Source organism: Larus michahellis, chromosome Z, assembly GCF_964199755.1.
Source record: "Larus michahellis chromosome Z, bLarMic1.1, whole genome shotgun sequence".
Taxonomy (NCBI): Eukaryota; Metazoa; Chordata; class Aves; order Charadriiformes; family Laridae; genus Larus; species Larus michahellis.
This window is the reverse complement of record NC_133930.1, coordinates 12,092,061-12,104,884: the sequence shown is the minus strand read 5'-3', so window position 1 is coordinate 12,104,884 and position 12,824 is coordinate 12,092,061. Positions and strand designations below refer to the sequence as shown.

Here is a 12,824-nt window from a genome sequence, read left to right as displayed (position 1 = left end):
CCGCTCCCCCTACCTGGGCCAGGCGCTGCTGGCTCTCTGGGTCACCGGGCTTGGCCACTGCTTTCCGCGCCTCCTCGATGAGGTTGTTGGCTTTATCCATGACATCGCTGGCGCACTCCAGCATGGCGCTCTGTGCCTGGGGATCGGGAGTGCTGGCCGCCACACCACGGGCAGCCTGGCTAAGCGAGCGCAGGGCTTGGGCCACCTCTCGGGCAGCGATCCCTGGGGGATATGGAGACGTCAGTGGCTGCTGGCATGGCTCCCTCCCCTCTCCCAGCCCCAGCGTGGAGGCCAGTACCTGTGTAGTTCTCATTGCCCTGGGCCACTTCTCCCAGGAGGTGAGCAATGGCAGAGCTGACAGCTTTCGTGCTGTTCCCCAGGTCCTGGGCACACTTCTCCATCTACGGAGGGATGAGCAGGGACATGCTGGTGGGCTGTACCGCCAGCCTCCACCCCCATGACTCCCCCACCACCCCAGCACCCACCCCGCATCACCCCTTCCTTGTGCCCTCACCGTCTCTCCCGGCAGAGGCTTCAGCTTGCCATCGCGGGCAGCTGCCTTGGCTTCCTGCAAGTCCCTCTCCAGGCTCTGCACCAGACCCAGCGCGGAGTCTATCTCCAGGGGTCCACATGCCTCCTGAGCCTGCAATGGGGAGGAACGGAAGGTGAGTGGGTCAACCATCGAGCCTACCCTGCCACAGCAGAGACCACGACCTGTCACCGGTCCATCCCCACCGGCTCTGCACAGCTGGGGTCCTGCCGCAGGATGGTACCCAGCCTCTCACCTTCTGGGCGGCTGTGCGGAGCTCAGCCAGAGCCGCAGCTAAGTTCTTGGCACACTGGCTGAGCTGCATCGCGGAGGCTTGGTCCGTGATGGTGGGGACGGTGGCCTTGGCTGCAGCTACCATCTTCCCACCAGGCTGACAGGCCAAAAGAAAAAGCCATGAGAAGGGGACAAACACGCAGCACCTCTCTGCTGCCCGCCTGCAGTAGGTTTCTTAGGAGGGCCACGCACAGTATGAAAGCTGTAATGATGGGGCCGGAGCTGGAGTGGGAGGCTCCAGACAATGTGGGTACCTGCAGGAAGTTCTGGCTGGCAGCAATGAGAGCCAGCTGGGCGCTGGGGCTGTCCGGCTGGGACTGGCTTCCTCGTACGCCCTGCACCAGCATCGGGATCTGCTCTGCCACCACCTGCCAGAGAGAAGGGTCACTGGAGAGGCTTGGCTGGGAGGAGATGGGCCTAATCCAGGACCAGCAACCAAAAGATCAGCTCCTGGGGGAGCTGTGTGAGGACCCCAAGGTCCTGCCTGCCTGCTGCAGCCGAGCATGGAACCCCGGCGCAGCAGACGGGAAAAGGGATGGGGAGAAGCGGTGCAGGAGACACCAAGATCAGGCCTGGGCTCTTACCTTGCAGCTCTGCACCAGCTGCTGCTGCGCGGCAGGGTTCTTGTTGGAGGACGCAGCATGCTGCGCAGCGGCGATGGTCTGGGTGGCGGAGGCGGCAGCTTGCTTGGCTGCATGCTGGCAGGGGGAGGCACAGGTTAGCACCAGCAGTCTGCCCTGCACCCCCCCGCCACACACCACGGCACAGCTCCCCCTGAACTTCCCCTCCCTTGCCCCTGCCTGTGACACCAGAGCATCCCCAGCACCCTCAGCGCCCAGCATCCCAAAGTGACACAGTGTGCACGAGGAAAGGAAAAGGAGCAATGGGGAGGTCTCTGCAGGATGCAGGACGGACACTGTACATCAAAAGGACTTTATCCCTCTGCAAAGTGCAGGGATGCAGGAGCTCCCTGCATGGGTCTCGCTTGCTGACCATGCCTGCTTGCTCTCCATGGCCCCCTGGTCCAGCGTCTCACCTCCAGCTTGTGCACAAGCTTCTTCTTGATGGCATTCTGGGCTGCGGCGTTGGTTGCCATGCGGAGCCCCTCTGCCGCCTCACGCAGCCGCTGCTGCTGCTCCTCGCTGTCTGGGTGGGCTGCGGCTCCCTGGAGAAAGAGGAAACCCATCACACCTCGCAGGGACCACTGGGTCCCTTGTCCCCCTGAAGCAGCAGCTGTGCTTTGGCCTGACATTGGGGAGCACCCCCAGGCAGCCTGGCTGCCTGCGGTGCCGGGGAGATGCCCAAAGCCTCTCTGGGAGAGCTCGGCTGCAGAAGAGCTAACAGCTCCTCTGCTGCCACCCACAGCTCCAGGAGGAGCCCCACTCCATTGCACAGGTCCTCAGCTCGGTGCAGGACCTTGCCCTGGGAACTGCTCCGCCACCCAAGGTCTGCTCACCCCCTTCACAGCACCGAGCCGATGGTGTTGGATGGGGCTGGGGGCCAAAGCCAGTGTCCATTCTCCCCCACGCCACTGACCTTTGCGGCCTCCACCATCTTGGCAGTGGCATCAGCCAGGATCTTGGCTGCGCTCAGTAGCTTGCGTGAGTTCTCCAGGTCCGTCTCTCCCTCCGCGTCGGCTTTGATGGCATTGACGAGGTCAGAGGTGGCCTGGGCTAGAATACGAGCCTGCCGCACCATTTCCCCTGGGACAGAAAGGAAAGGTGGCCTGTTAGCAAGCCCCATGGGCTCACTGATACCTTCCCATCCACCGTGCTCCACCCCAGGTGTCATCAGCCGCTCTCACCAGCATCACCCATAGAGCTGAATATGTTCTCGGTGACATTGAGGATGGTGTCGGTGGCCTGGTCGTAGCGCCCGATGGGCTGCCCGCCCAAGGCGTGCTGCTTGATGTGTTGCAGCAGGTCGTTTAGGGCCTGGGTGACAGCCGTGGCTGCCACCCCCACCTGCTTCAGGAGCTGGTCATCATTGGTGGCTGCCTTGGAGGCCTCCACGCAGCCTTCCGCTGACTTGGCCACCAACTTGCCTGCCTCGATCAGCTGCTCCTGGCAGACCGGGGAGCTGATTGTGGGAGCCACAACCTGGAGGGGAGGAAAAAGGCTGGGCAGTGAACATGGTGGGCTCCTTGTAGGAGCTGTGCAGGGACAGCTGTCCCCAGTTTCTGCTCTTCCAAAGAGGATATTCAGCAGTCGGGCGCAGTGGCAGGGACCCCAGCTTGAGGCAGCCCACACTTCTGGTGCCAGACCCTTAATGTCCCACCTGAGGACATGTGGCCCTGGCACACCTACACATTGTGGAGCTGCCAGAAGCCGGGTGACGCTTGCAGCCACGCCGAGATGAGGGTTAACCTTGCTGCTTACCTTGGTGCAGGCCACCAGCTGGGAGGTGGAGAGGGCGCACTGGGTGGCGGCGGCGATCACCTGTGTCTGCAGCGCCGAGTCCTCTGTTTTCTGAGCCACATTCTTGGCTTTGAGCACCAGGGCGGCGGCAGCACTGGCCACCGCCTTCGCCAGCTGCATGAGCATGTCCTGGGGGGGACGGAGAGGGTCAGCGCGGAGGACAGGCAGCAGGAGCATCAGCAGCCGCCCACAGGGCTCTCGTGAAATATTCAGTGGGGAAACGTGAGCTCTCTGGGGGCCTTTCATCCACTCTGGCCCAGCACTGGTAGCAGGAACACGTGGAGTGGCTGGCAACACCTTGACTCCACCTCTGCTGTGTGCTACAGCTGGCGGTGAGGCTGTAACCTGGCCTTGAGCCACAGCCTGCAGCGTGGCACCGCCACCAACGCCAACACCCAGCATCACCGCAACACTCACGACCTGCTGACCGCCCGCTCCCCAGGCAACAACCCATGCCGAGTCCCCGACCGTACCCACAGTGACAACCTGCTGCGAGGCACTGCTGGCACTGCCCGCAGGGGGTGCACAGCCAAATGGCAAAAAAATGACAAACACCTCCGGCCAAACAGCGGGTGCAAGGTGGCCACGGCACGGCCATGCTGGCAGCAGCTGCCTGCCCACGGGCTCACCCCACCAGCAAGAGGCGAGTGAGAGACGCTGCCCACACCGATCACCTGTACTGCAGGCATGACAGCTATTTTCTAGCTCATGAGCGACGAGCTACATCTCTGCTGTCATTCCCAGGGCTATCGGAAAGAGGGCTAAAAGACAGGAAACCAGGCAACAACTAAACCACCAGCTACTAAGCCAGAAGCCTCCCCTTGCCTCCTGCAAGCCAAGACTACCCCCGCTGCAATCCGCCACCTTTCCAGACAGGAGGAGAGACCGGAGAGCGCATGCACCCAGCTCCAGAGTCCCCCGACTGCAGCACCCGAGCCCAAGGAGGGAAGCAGATACACTCGGGTCTGGCAGCTGCCAGGGCACAGCATCCTGCTGCGAGTGTGCAAATTGTCTTCCAGGCCTTAAATCTGCCCCTTGGGGCTGCCCTGTCCTGGTGCTGCTGCCTGGCCACGCACGGCCCCTGCCACGGTGGTAGCTTTTCTGCTCCCTTTGCCTCTCTGTCCAGGATTTTCTGCTCGTGTTGAGGCTGCATGACTCTGTGAACAGAAACCCCTTCTTTCTGGAGTCTGTTTTGATCTACACTACGGCTGGATCCTTCCTCCCCAGCACGGCCTGCTACCTCCCTTGTGCTGGAAGGAGCAGTCATGGGAAAACAAGCCAGCTGGAAGTCAGCTCAGCCAAAGGAAACTCCCCCACAGGGCTCCAACCACCCTGGGTCTCTGACGGGGGCAGGCAGGCAGCTCCCACAGGCAAGGAACGGCAGGCAGGAGCCGAGGGAGGACTCCTAGGGCAGCGCTCGCCTGAGTGGCGACCCGAGTGCATGGACTTCTGAGAACTGATCACCAGAAAAGCAGATTTTTGAGAAGAGCCCTTCTCCAAAGAGTTCAGCTGATTGTCACCAGAGGAGCACCCCTCACATCGGAGAGGGCAAGGACCACCGAGCCATGCCTACAGCTCCCTTTTACCGTCTTTGGGTCAGAGGCAGGCAGGATCCAAGCACGCCGGCTTTCTGGGATCTACACGGGAATCCACAAGATAAGAGGTGTTACATGACCGTGGCTCTAGGGACAGAGATGGGCAATGGCCTGTCTCCTCCCTCGGCAAAGTCACCCCCGGGCACTGGCCAAGCTTCAGCCCGGAGCCCTCCTGCCAGGTCCTGTGCAAAGGCTGACGGTTTTAGGGAGAGGGTGTCCTTGGGTGCCGCCGGGTGGACTCACCTGGAACCGGGGGTCGGTGTCGCTCTCCCCAATCTGCTGCAGCAGTTCCCCGCTGGTCTGGCCCACGAGGCCGGCCGCCTGCAGGAGATTCTGGCGAGGCTGTAAGGAACGAGGCAAAAGCAACACCAACTTCCATGAGTTAAGCCCTAAAAACTCACCAGACTGTTCCCCTTGGCTTCCACCCTCCTCTTGGCCCCACGGCCCCTCCTGCCTCCCACCTCAGCACTGGCAGGCTGTGCCGTTTTCAGCAGGTCCGAGACGGCGCTTGCCAGGTTCTTGGCCGCCTGCAGAAGCTGCCGCCCATTCCCTCCCTCATCCTCCATCAGCGCGGCCAGCAGCTTCACGCCCTTGGACATCTCCGTCAGGTTGGAAGAGATGGTGGTGACGGCACAGCCCACGGCGGTGTAGTCCGTGTCCGCTGGATCTCCTGCACAGGGAGGAGGTAAGTCAGGACGGGACGTACTTCCAGTAATGCTTGAGGAGCACCCCTGCTCCTGTCACCCCTTCCTGGGAGCGAGAGAAAAGACCCCCTGGCTTCTAAGCCTGAAAGGTGGTCGCATCAGCCGAGTTTGGGCAGGAGAGCTGCACGGTGCTACAGCCATGCCTGGAGCTATGGCAGGGACCGGACAACACTCTCCTAGTTCAGAGGACGGCAGGTCAGCCAAGGACTGGGAAGAAGGACTGGGCTGGGCACAGGCAGGGATGCTGGGGCATCTAAAGGCAGGCCAAGCTGCAAGGGCACAGCTGGCTCTACAGGCACATTAGAAGCAGTCGGGGCCGATTTGGCTCTAGCTGGGGCAAGCTGGGTCCTCCTGATGAAGGGCAGGAGATGTGACCTTCAGCCCGACAAGAGAGACCAAGCCTTCTCCTGAGGTGGGTCATTTCTCTTCTCCACCCCTCTGCGTACCTGCAGTGAGGTTGACCACAGAGGCTGTGCCGGCAGTGATAGCATCCACTTGGGAGTGGATCTCATGTTTTGACTCATCCATCTTGTTTTTGCGCCAAGCTTTGGATGCCTGAAATAGGGAGAAAAGGGTCAGGGGATGGTGGTGGAGGTGGTGTGGAGCTGCACCCGTGCTCATACAGAGAGATGCAGGAGAGAGGAGACAAGGAAGAGCCGTGACCACAGCCCATCCTGATCAAGAATCCTCCCTGCTCCTGCCCCCAGAGCTGGATGCAACCCCACCTCATTGCAGGCAGCACATCTACCCAGTGCTGACACCTCTCCTGTGAGCACATCCAGACTCACCCAGCCCAGACAAAAACCTCCACTGAGGTCCCCCCCAGCAGCCCCTCTTCACGCAGCACTCACAGCATCCTGCCCGAGGGGCGGCAAGGTCTCGAAGTCATCCAGCGTGGCCTGGGCTGCATGCACAGCCTGCATGCTGGAGTTGATGGTACCAGTCAGAGCTTGCTGGGCTGAAGTCTGCAACACAGGGACAGATTAAGGTACGGCAGGGGCTTGAAATCTAGGCTTAAATATTTGGCTCACGCACCCGCCTGCAATGTGGTGTAACGTGCTGCTGACGGCAGCGATCTAGGCGGGCACCTGCACAAAGTGGGGCGCACCTAGCAAAAAGAGTCTCCCCTCTGCCACCTCCCACTGGTTAACCACCTCTTGGGCAGAGGGCAGCAGATGCAGTGGGACTCCACACGGCTTTCACATCAAGCCTCACAGCAGGCTGAGCCAGGGAGAAATGAAAATAGCCTCCTCATGGCCTTTTCCAGGCACAGATGTCTGCTGCAAACCACAGCACTGATGGCACTGGCCAGGCACAGCAGCTCTGGGCATCTCAACCTGAAGGAGAGGCTGAGGCCACTGGCCAGGGGAAAATGCCAGGGTGTAGCTCAAGTTTGCAGTGGATGCGGGAGGATGCCAGCTCAGCCAGGCCAGCAAGCCCATGAGGCCAGTGGCACAGAGCCCCTGCCCTTTTCAGCAAGCCAACGCCTGGCCACAGGCCCAAATGGATGGGTCTACCCAAGCCCGATGGGCACCTTTCAGAGTTTGTGCCCTATGGTGGACATGGGGAGAGCTTACCAGGGGAGGCATGTGCCCTCGGTGCATCTGGCCACTGGTGATTTGCAGTTGAGGCTGCGGCATCGTGCCCACCTGGAAGTTTTCTGGCCCTCCAGCCCCTGTCCGCATGATGGCTGGCAGGGCCACCGAGCCCAGCTCCGCCTTGCCTACACGGTTAAACTGCTGCTGCAAGACGGTTGACCTGAAATGGGGGGAAACACCAGGTCAGGGGATGCCCACGGCCCCAGCACCAGGGTCTGTGGGAGTGCTGCTGCCAAAGGACTGGCAGGTTCTTCCTCGCAAGCTTGGCTGGAACCCGCTCTCCATTCAACTTCTGGTTGGCAGCTAACTTGTCCTAGAGGGCTTACTTCTTTGGAGACACAGAGTCTTCCAGCATGGTGGACTCCTCATCCCCCTCCAGTCCAAAATGGTCTTTGCTCTTTTTCTGCAGAGGGAAAGAGAAAACATGTCAAGCCAGCGCATGCCTCCCAGCCTTTTCGTATTCCTGCAGCCCAGGCACCATACTGGGGCCACAGGGTCCCCCCAGCAGCACCATGTGCCAACAGCTGTCTGGAGGCAGCTGGAAGGGGCAACCCTGCACCCCTCTCTGGAGAGGAGCCAGTTATATCAGCACCCATCTACCCTTCCCAGCCACATTCTCACCTTTTTAAGGATGATGTCAATGTAGCCGGCAATCAGCTGGGCGATCTGCTCCCCTTCCGTCGTCTGCACGGAGTAGTAACCATCCTGGTAATCTCCAAAATCCTGCAACGGCACGTCACAGGGTAGCACCGGAGCAGGGCACTGACGGCCACCCTGAGCCCCTCTGGTATGCGCTAAGCACCCAAGCGCCGGCCTCCGAAACAAGAGCCAGGAGAGGCACCAGAGGAGGGCAAGGCTGTCCCACCATGGGACAACACCCAAGAGAGGGGCTGGCATAAGAGCAGCCCCCCACGGGGGCATCATCGGGGAGCGGGGTGGAGGACCAGGGCTGGTCCCTACCAGGGTGAAGCTCTTGGGTGAGGCTGCCCAACGCTTGATGTTGGTCAGGCTCCACTCCTGAATCACTTCCTTGGTCTTCTCATCCACGCGCATCACGCACTCCTTGGTGATCCCCAGCAGCCGCGGCACCAGCTTGTTCTTCCCCTTCATCTTCTCCTGCGGGCCACAACAAAAAGGTTGTGGGCTGCCCCCAGGATGGATGCATCCAGGCAGAGACCTTTAAAGCCTCCCTCGGCTACCAAACACCTCCAAGGTCACACTTTCAGGTGGTGACAACCATGACACGGGGCTTGAAAAGGACAGGAAAAAAGCAAGAAGTGGGCAGCACACAGGGAAAGCCAAGAACGACAGACAGATAGAAAGACAGAAAAACAGAGGGGATGCAGGCAAAATTGGAGCAATGTGGTTTGAGGGGCAGCAGCTAGGTGGAGACTTAACAGATGGAGAGATGCTGGAGAAGGGGAGTTTTGGCCAGGGGAGCTGCTGCTTTACCTTGACCAGGAAAAAGGAGACCCCATAGGTCTTCAGGGATCGGGCAAGTTTCACATAGCGAACTTTGGCCTCAATTTCACTCATGTTCCCACAGTTCTTGTGGGCCTGCAACAGCAAAAACAGAACAGCACGTTAGCACCATGGTCCCCTTGCTGTGCCACCATCGCCCTGTCACAGCCTTTCCAGGCTCTCCTCACCCCACCGGCATCCCCTGCCCCTGCTGCAGCATCCCTCTGACCTCTGGGACCTCAGGAGCTGCCTTGTGTGCCCACCTACAGCTTCCTGCTCCTGTTTCTCACCCACCAAGCTGCCACGTGTTGCCTCCAGAGACAAGAGCAGCCTCAACCTTTGGCAAGGAGGAACAAGAAGACCAGGTCTCAACAATCCCCCCTGCACGTACCATGAAGATCTTGCGCTCCCCTTTCTGCTTGATGTACTCCTTGGGCAGGAAATCCTTGAGTCTGCCAAAAGACAGCCAAGCCAGCTGTTAGCCCGAAGCCAGTGTTTGTCTTTGACTACTAAGAGGACCAACCCCGAAAAAACCCCTGCCAGAGCACGGGCTGGGAGTTTTTGGGAGCAGGAAGGATGTGGGAGAGGTTGCTGCAGTAATGGAAGCTGCCCTGCTGAGGGTAGGGTGGAGGTGCTGAGGATGCAGCCCCTCATCAGTGGCATCAAGGGAGACTGTAGAGTGGGCTGGGGTCCCCCCCACCACCAGAGCTGGCTGTATGTCCTGTGGGGTGCCAGAAGGAGCAGGACGGTGGGCTGGCACCCATTGCAGCTGGAGTGGACCTCCATGCTTGGGTACTGTGTCGCAGCGAGGAGAAGGGTCACTCCAGAGACATTTGCGTCCCCAAGCCCTGTGTGCCAGCACGGTGCTGGGGGCTGCCAAGCTGCTCGAGCTACCTGGGGCTCCCCAGGACACTCACTCCAGAAAGCCTGGCTTGTGCTTCTGTTCATTGTGTGGCCCGAACTGGATCTGGCACTGGTAGCCGGCAAACTCGCAGGCTTTGTCAAAGGAGACAGGGTGGGAACCGTTAAGGATGTCGTCGCGAGCCTGCATGGAAAGAGAAGACACTGCCAGTAGGCTGGGTAGCCATGTAGCCCTGCCACCGCTCCCCTCCACACCGCGAAGGACCCGTTTTCTGGACAGAAAAGAAGTGGCCATGAAAAAAGAGGAGGATCAAGGGGCAGGCTGTCCTTTACAGGGACCATCACCATGCCTGTGAGAGGAATGGCAGCAGGACTTCAGGATGGCTCCCAGCAGGCAGAGGAGACGTGGGATCCCCTGCGGAGCACCAGAGTACGCAGAGGGCAGGGCCGGGATTGCAAGCACTGCCTCTTACCCAGGAGATAACTGGGCATCCTGAAGTGCCCCCCGTGGTGGCCCCTGGCCAAAACCTCAGACGCCAGCCCTGGCAAGGGGCTAGCAAGGGGAGCCAGGTGCTCTGGGGAGCTGTACCTGCACGTAGAGCAGGTTGAGCTGCACAGGATCTCGCGAGTCAACGTTCTGGTCAGAGTAGAAGAACTTGCGCCGCAGCAGCAGCGTTTCGTTGTCGTCGATGCCTTGCTCACGCAGGGTCCGGCCATGGTCCAGCCAATTCACTGCAGGCAATGCCAGGGCATGAGTAGGAACGGGCATCCAGGCAGATGCTCCATCTGGAGCATCCCAGATCTCAACCCTCTGCCCTGGACCTCCAGGCAAGAGATTCCAGGGAGCATGGACACGTATCCCCTTGTCACAGCGCTCTCCACCGTCACCTCCGCTCCCCTGCATCAGTTTTTCCCCTTGCAGGGGACCCGGCTCCCCTCGGCATGGGCTGATCCCATCCCCAGCACATGCAGGCACCTACACTCATCATCTGTGTGCAACTTCTGCTTGAGCTTCTCCATCTTTTTCTCATCTCGCAGCAGGGTCTTGTCCTTCTTGATGGTGCCGGTAACTTCCTCCTTCTTCTCTTCCATAATCTCCCGAACAAGCGAGTACTCATCGTAGTTGGTGATGCCTGCATGAGCGCAGAGATCTGAGCTCAGCACATTGCTGCCAAATACAGAGCCTGGAGCGATGCAGGGGTGCAGTGTCCCCTCCCCAGCATGACGTACTCCTTGGCCATGCCTGCTACTGCTCCCTTGGTACCCCCCCCACCAGATGCTGCCATCTCTCCCCACCTCCTTTCCTCCCCGGTCTTGCTGCCCCCTCCTCTCACCAATCCGGGCACAGATTGTCATGAGCATGTCCGTGACAGTTTTGGAGTCATCCACCATCACAGTTTTCACTGTCCCATCCAGCATGCGGATCTTCAGGGGTCGCTGCTTCTTCTTGTACTCCATGGTGTCCTGTGGGCACAGCGGAGCACGGCTCCCAGCAGCGGCACCAGCGTGGGGTGCCCGCATCCCACCACCGCACCGACAGCTCCCGTCCCCCGGGAGCAATGGAGGGGGGGACATGGGGTACACCCAGGCAGGATGCAAGGCAGCAGGACAAGCACCTGCAGCACCTCCTCGCCGCAGGCACATCCGACTGCGGAGCCAAGGCAGGTACCAACTGGAAGTATGCGGGATAGATGCTTACCCCATTGCGAAGCATGTAGTAGTCCAGAGCCTTCCCAGCCTCCAGCCAGATCCCTTTCTTTGGGTCTTCATCCGAGAGGAACAGCCCAAAATCATTGGCTGAAAAACAGGCAAAAGTCTCTGCCAGGGTAATCCTGAGCCGGAGAGCCACCAAATGCCAGCCTGTGCCCAGGGAAGCGCATCGGTGCAGCCCAGCACATGAAGCACAGCAGCACTGTGAACGCTGGGGCCCTAAACCTAACGAGTGGGCAGGCAACAAAGCTGTCAAGCAAGCTTTGAGATACATGTTTCACCACAGTTATCTACGGAAAAAAAAATGATCTGAAGCATGCCCACGCAATGCTGAACTTGGAACTGATAGTCACAACAGAAGGAAGAGCTTGGAGCTGTGGCTGACGGCTCTCTGAAACCTCCAGCGCAATGTGTAGCAGCGGTGAAAGCAAGGTAATAAAATGCTGGGGATCACCAGGAAGGGTGCTGGGAGCCGGTCTATAAAACCTAGGCTGATGCACACTTTGAGCACTCTGAGGCGGTGTGGTCTGCACCTCCCCAGAAGGACACAGCAGAGTTTGAACAGATAGACAGAGAGGCAAGTTAAATAACGGAGCTTTAGTACGAAGGACTAAAGGAGCTGGGAGCCTCTCATTTCAGAAGAAGGAGGCTGAAGGAGTATGGGATCAAGGCTTACAAGGTCTCAGAAGTGGTGAATAAGTGCTGTTCAACAAATCCCGCTCCTTCGGGACAGGGATACCCAGGGAAAATGCTGCTGCTGAGCCTGGGCAGCGGCACCTCAGCTCAGAGCCTCAGGGATAGCCCTGTTTTCATGCTGCAAGAGGCCAGGACCACGCCTGGCTTTGCCCTGGGAACGGTCCTTCTCCACCTTTCAAGAACCCCGCGCCGCAGGCTGTCTTGGCTGGCTAAGTTTATAACGCGTCACCTCCTTGGCAGCTCTCCACGGGGAGGGACAAATTCCTGAGCCGCCCCACTCCTGCCTGCCTAACGCTGCTGTTAGGATCCTACTAAACAGGGAGCAGAAAAGTCACAGAGGTTTGCCATTTTATTTTTAAGTTAAAAAAAACCAAAAAAACCCAAAAAAACCCCAAAACCCAAACTCCAAAAAAACCAACCAAACAAAAAAAGCTGTTTTCACAGCAAATTCCAAGAGGATAACTCTAAAGCACTGAAAATTGAGCAGCTTGTCCCAGATCCGTAGCCTGGGCGGGGAGAGGCGCTTCCTGAGATGGAGCGAGAGCAGAGGTGGAAACCTACACCCAAGTTCCCCCCAGCCCGAAGGCGACAAAAAAAACCCAGGGAAGCTCAAAAAGGGACCCCTGAGCGCCACTGGTAAGGAGAGCAAAGAGAAACAAGAGCTGCAGAGAACAGATAGGAAAAGAAAAGCTGTGAGCAACTGAAAAGGAACTCAGGAATAAGCAGTTCCCTTTAAGGCTTTCTCCTTGCCTCTTTTTTTTTTTTTCCCTTTACAAGCAGGCTGGCTCACGCCCAGGAGCAGGAAATGCAACGCTCCCTCCAACAAGGCTACAGCCCCGCATCCACACAAACATCCAGTCCCTCTCTGAAACCGAAAGCCCTGGTCTCGCCGCCGGACCGCTGGCCAGCTGGGCACGACCGAGAAGGCATTTCCTTCCATCCTCCAGGAATTTGCTGCT

General features: G+C 59.2%; 1 protein-coding gene across 4 annotated transcripts in view; it reads right to left on the bottom strand.

The window, feature by feature from the left end:
• The window catches only part of TLN1 (talin 1), a 35,418-nt gene that overhangs the window by 15,880 nt on the left and 6,714 nt on the right, over nt 1–12,824 (bottom strand). For 3 of the 4 annotated variants that reach the window (XM_074568829.1, XM_074568831.1, XM_074568830.1), the window contains exons 3-28: nt 11,159–11,256; nt 10,794–10,923; nt 10,440–10,592; nt 10,049–10,191; nt 9,516–9,643; nt 8,990–9,050; nt 8,590–8,694; nt 8,098–8,253; nt 7,759–7,860; nt 7,464–7,540; nt 7,117–7,297; nt 6,391–6,504; nt 5,986–6,094; nt 5,297–5,505; nt 5,079–5,177; nt 4,827–4,877; nt 3,202–3,369; nt 2,628–2,922; nt 2,360–2,526; nt 1,860–1,988; nt 1,408–1,521; nt 1,078–1,191; nt 786–920; nt 515–643; nt 299–401; nt 14–222 (exon numbers count right to left, since the gene is read on the bottom strand). In XM_074568829.1, coding sequence (XP_074424930.1) covers nt 14–222; nt 299–401; nt 515–643; nt 786–920; nt 1,078–1,191; nt 1,408–1,521; nt 1,860–1,988; nt 2,360–2,526; nt 2,628–2,922; nt 3,202–3,369; nt 4,827–4,877; nt 5,079–5,177; nt 5,297–5,505; nt 5,986–6,094; nt 6,391–6,504; nt 7,117–7,297; nt 7,464–7,540; nt 7,759–7,860; nt 8,098–8,253; nt 8,590–8,694; nt 8,990–9,050; nt 9,516–9,643; nt 10,049–10,191; nt 10,440–10,592; nt 10,794–10,923; nt 11,159–11,256 — 3,479 coding nt within the window. The remainder of the gene's footprint in view (nt 1–13; nt 223–298; nt 402–514; nt 644–785; nt 921–1,077; nt 1,192–1,407; nt 1,522–1,859; nt 1,989–2,359; nt 2,527–2,627; nt 2,923–3,201; nt 3,370–4,826; nt 4,878–5,078; nt 5,178–5,296; nt 5,506–5,985; nt 6,095–6,390; nt 6,505–7,116; nt 7,298–7,463; nt 7,541–7,758; nt 7,861–8,097; nt 8,254–8,589; nt 8,695–8,989; nt 9,051–9,515; nt 9,644–10,048; nt 10,192–10,439; nt 10,593–10,793; nt 10,924–11,158; nt 11,257–12,824) is intronic. The other variant, XM_074568832.1, reaches the window with a different exon arrangement.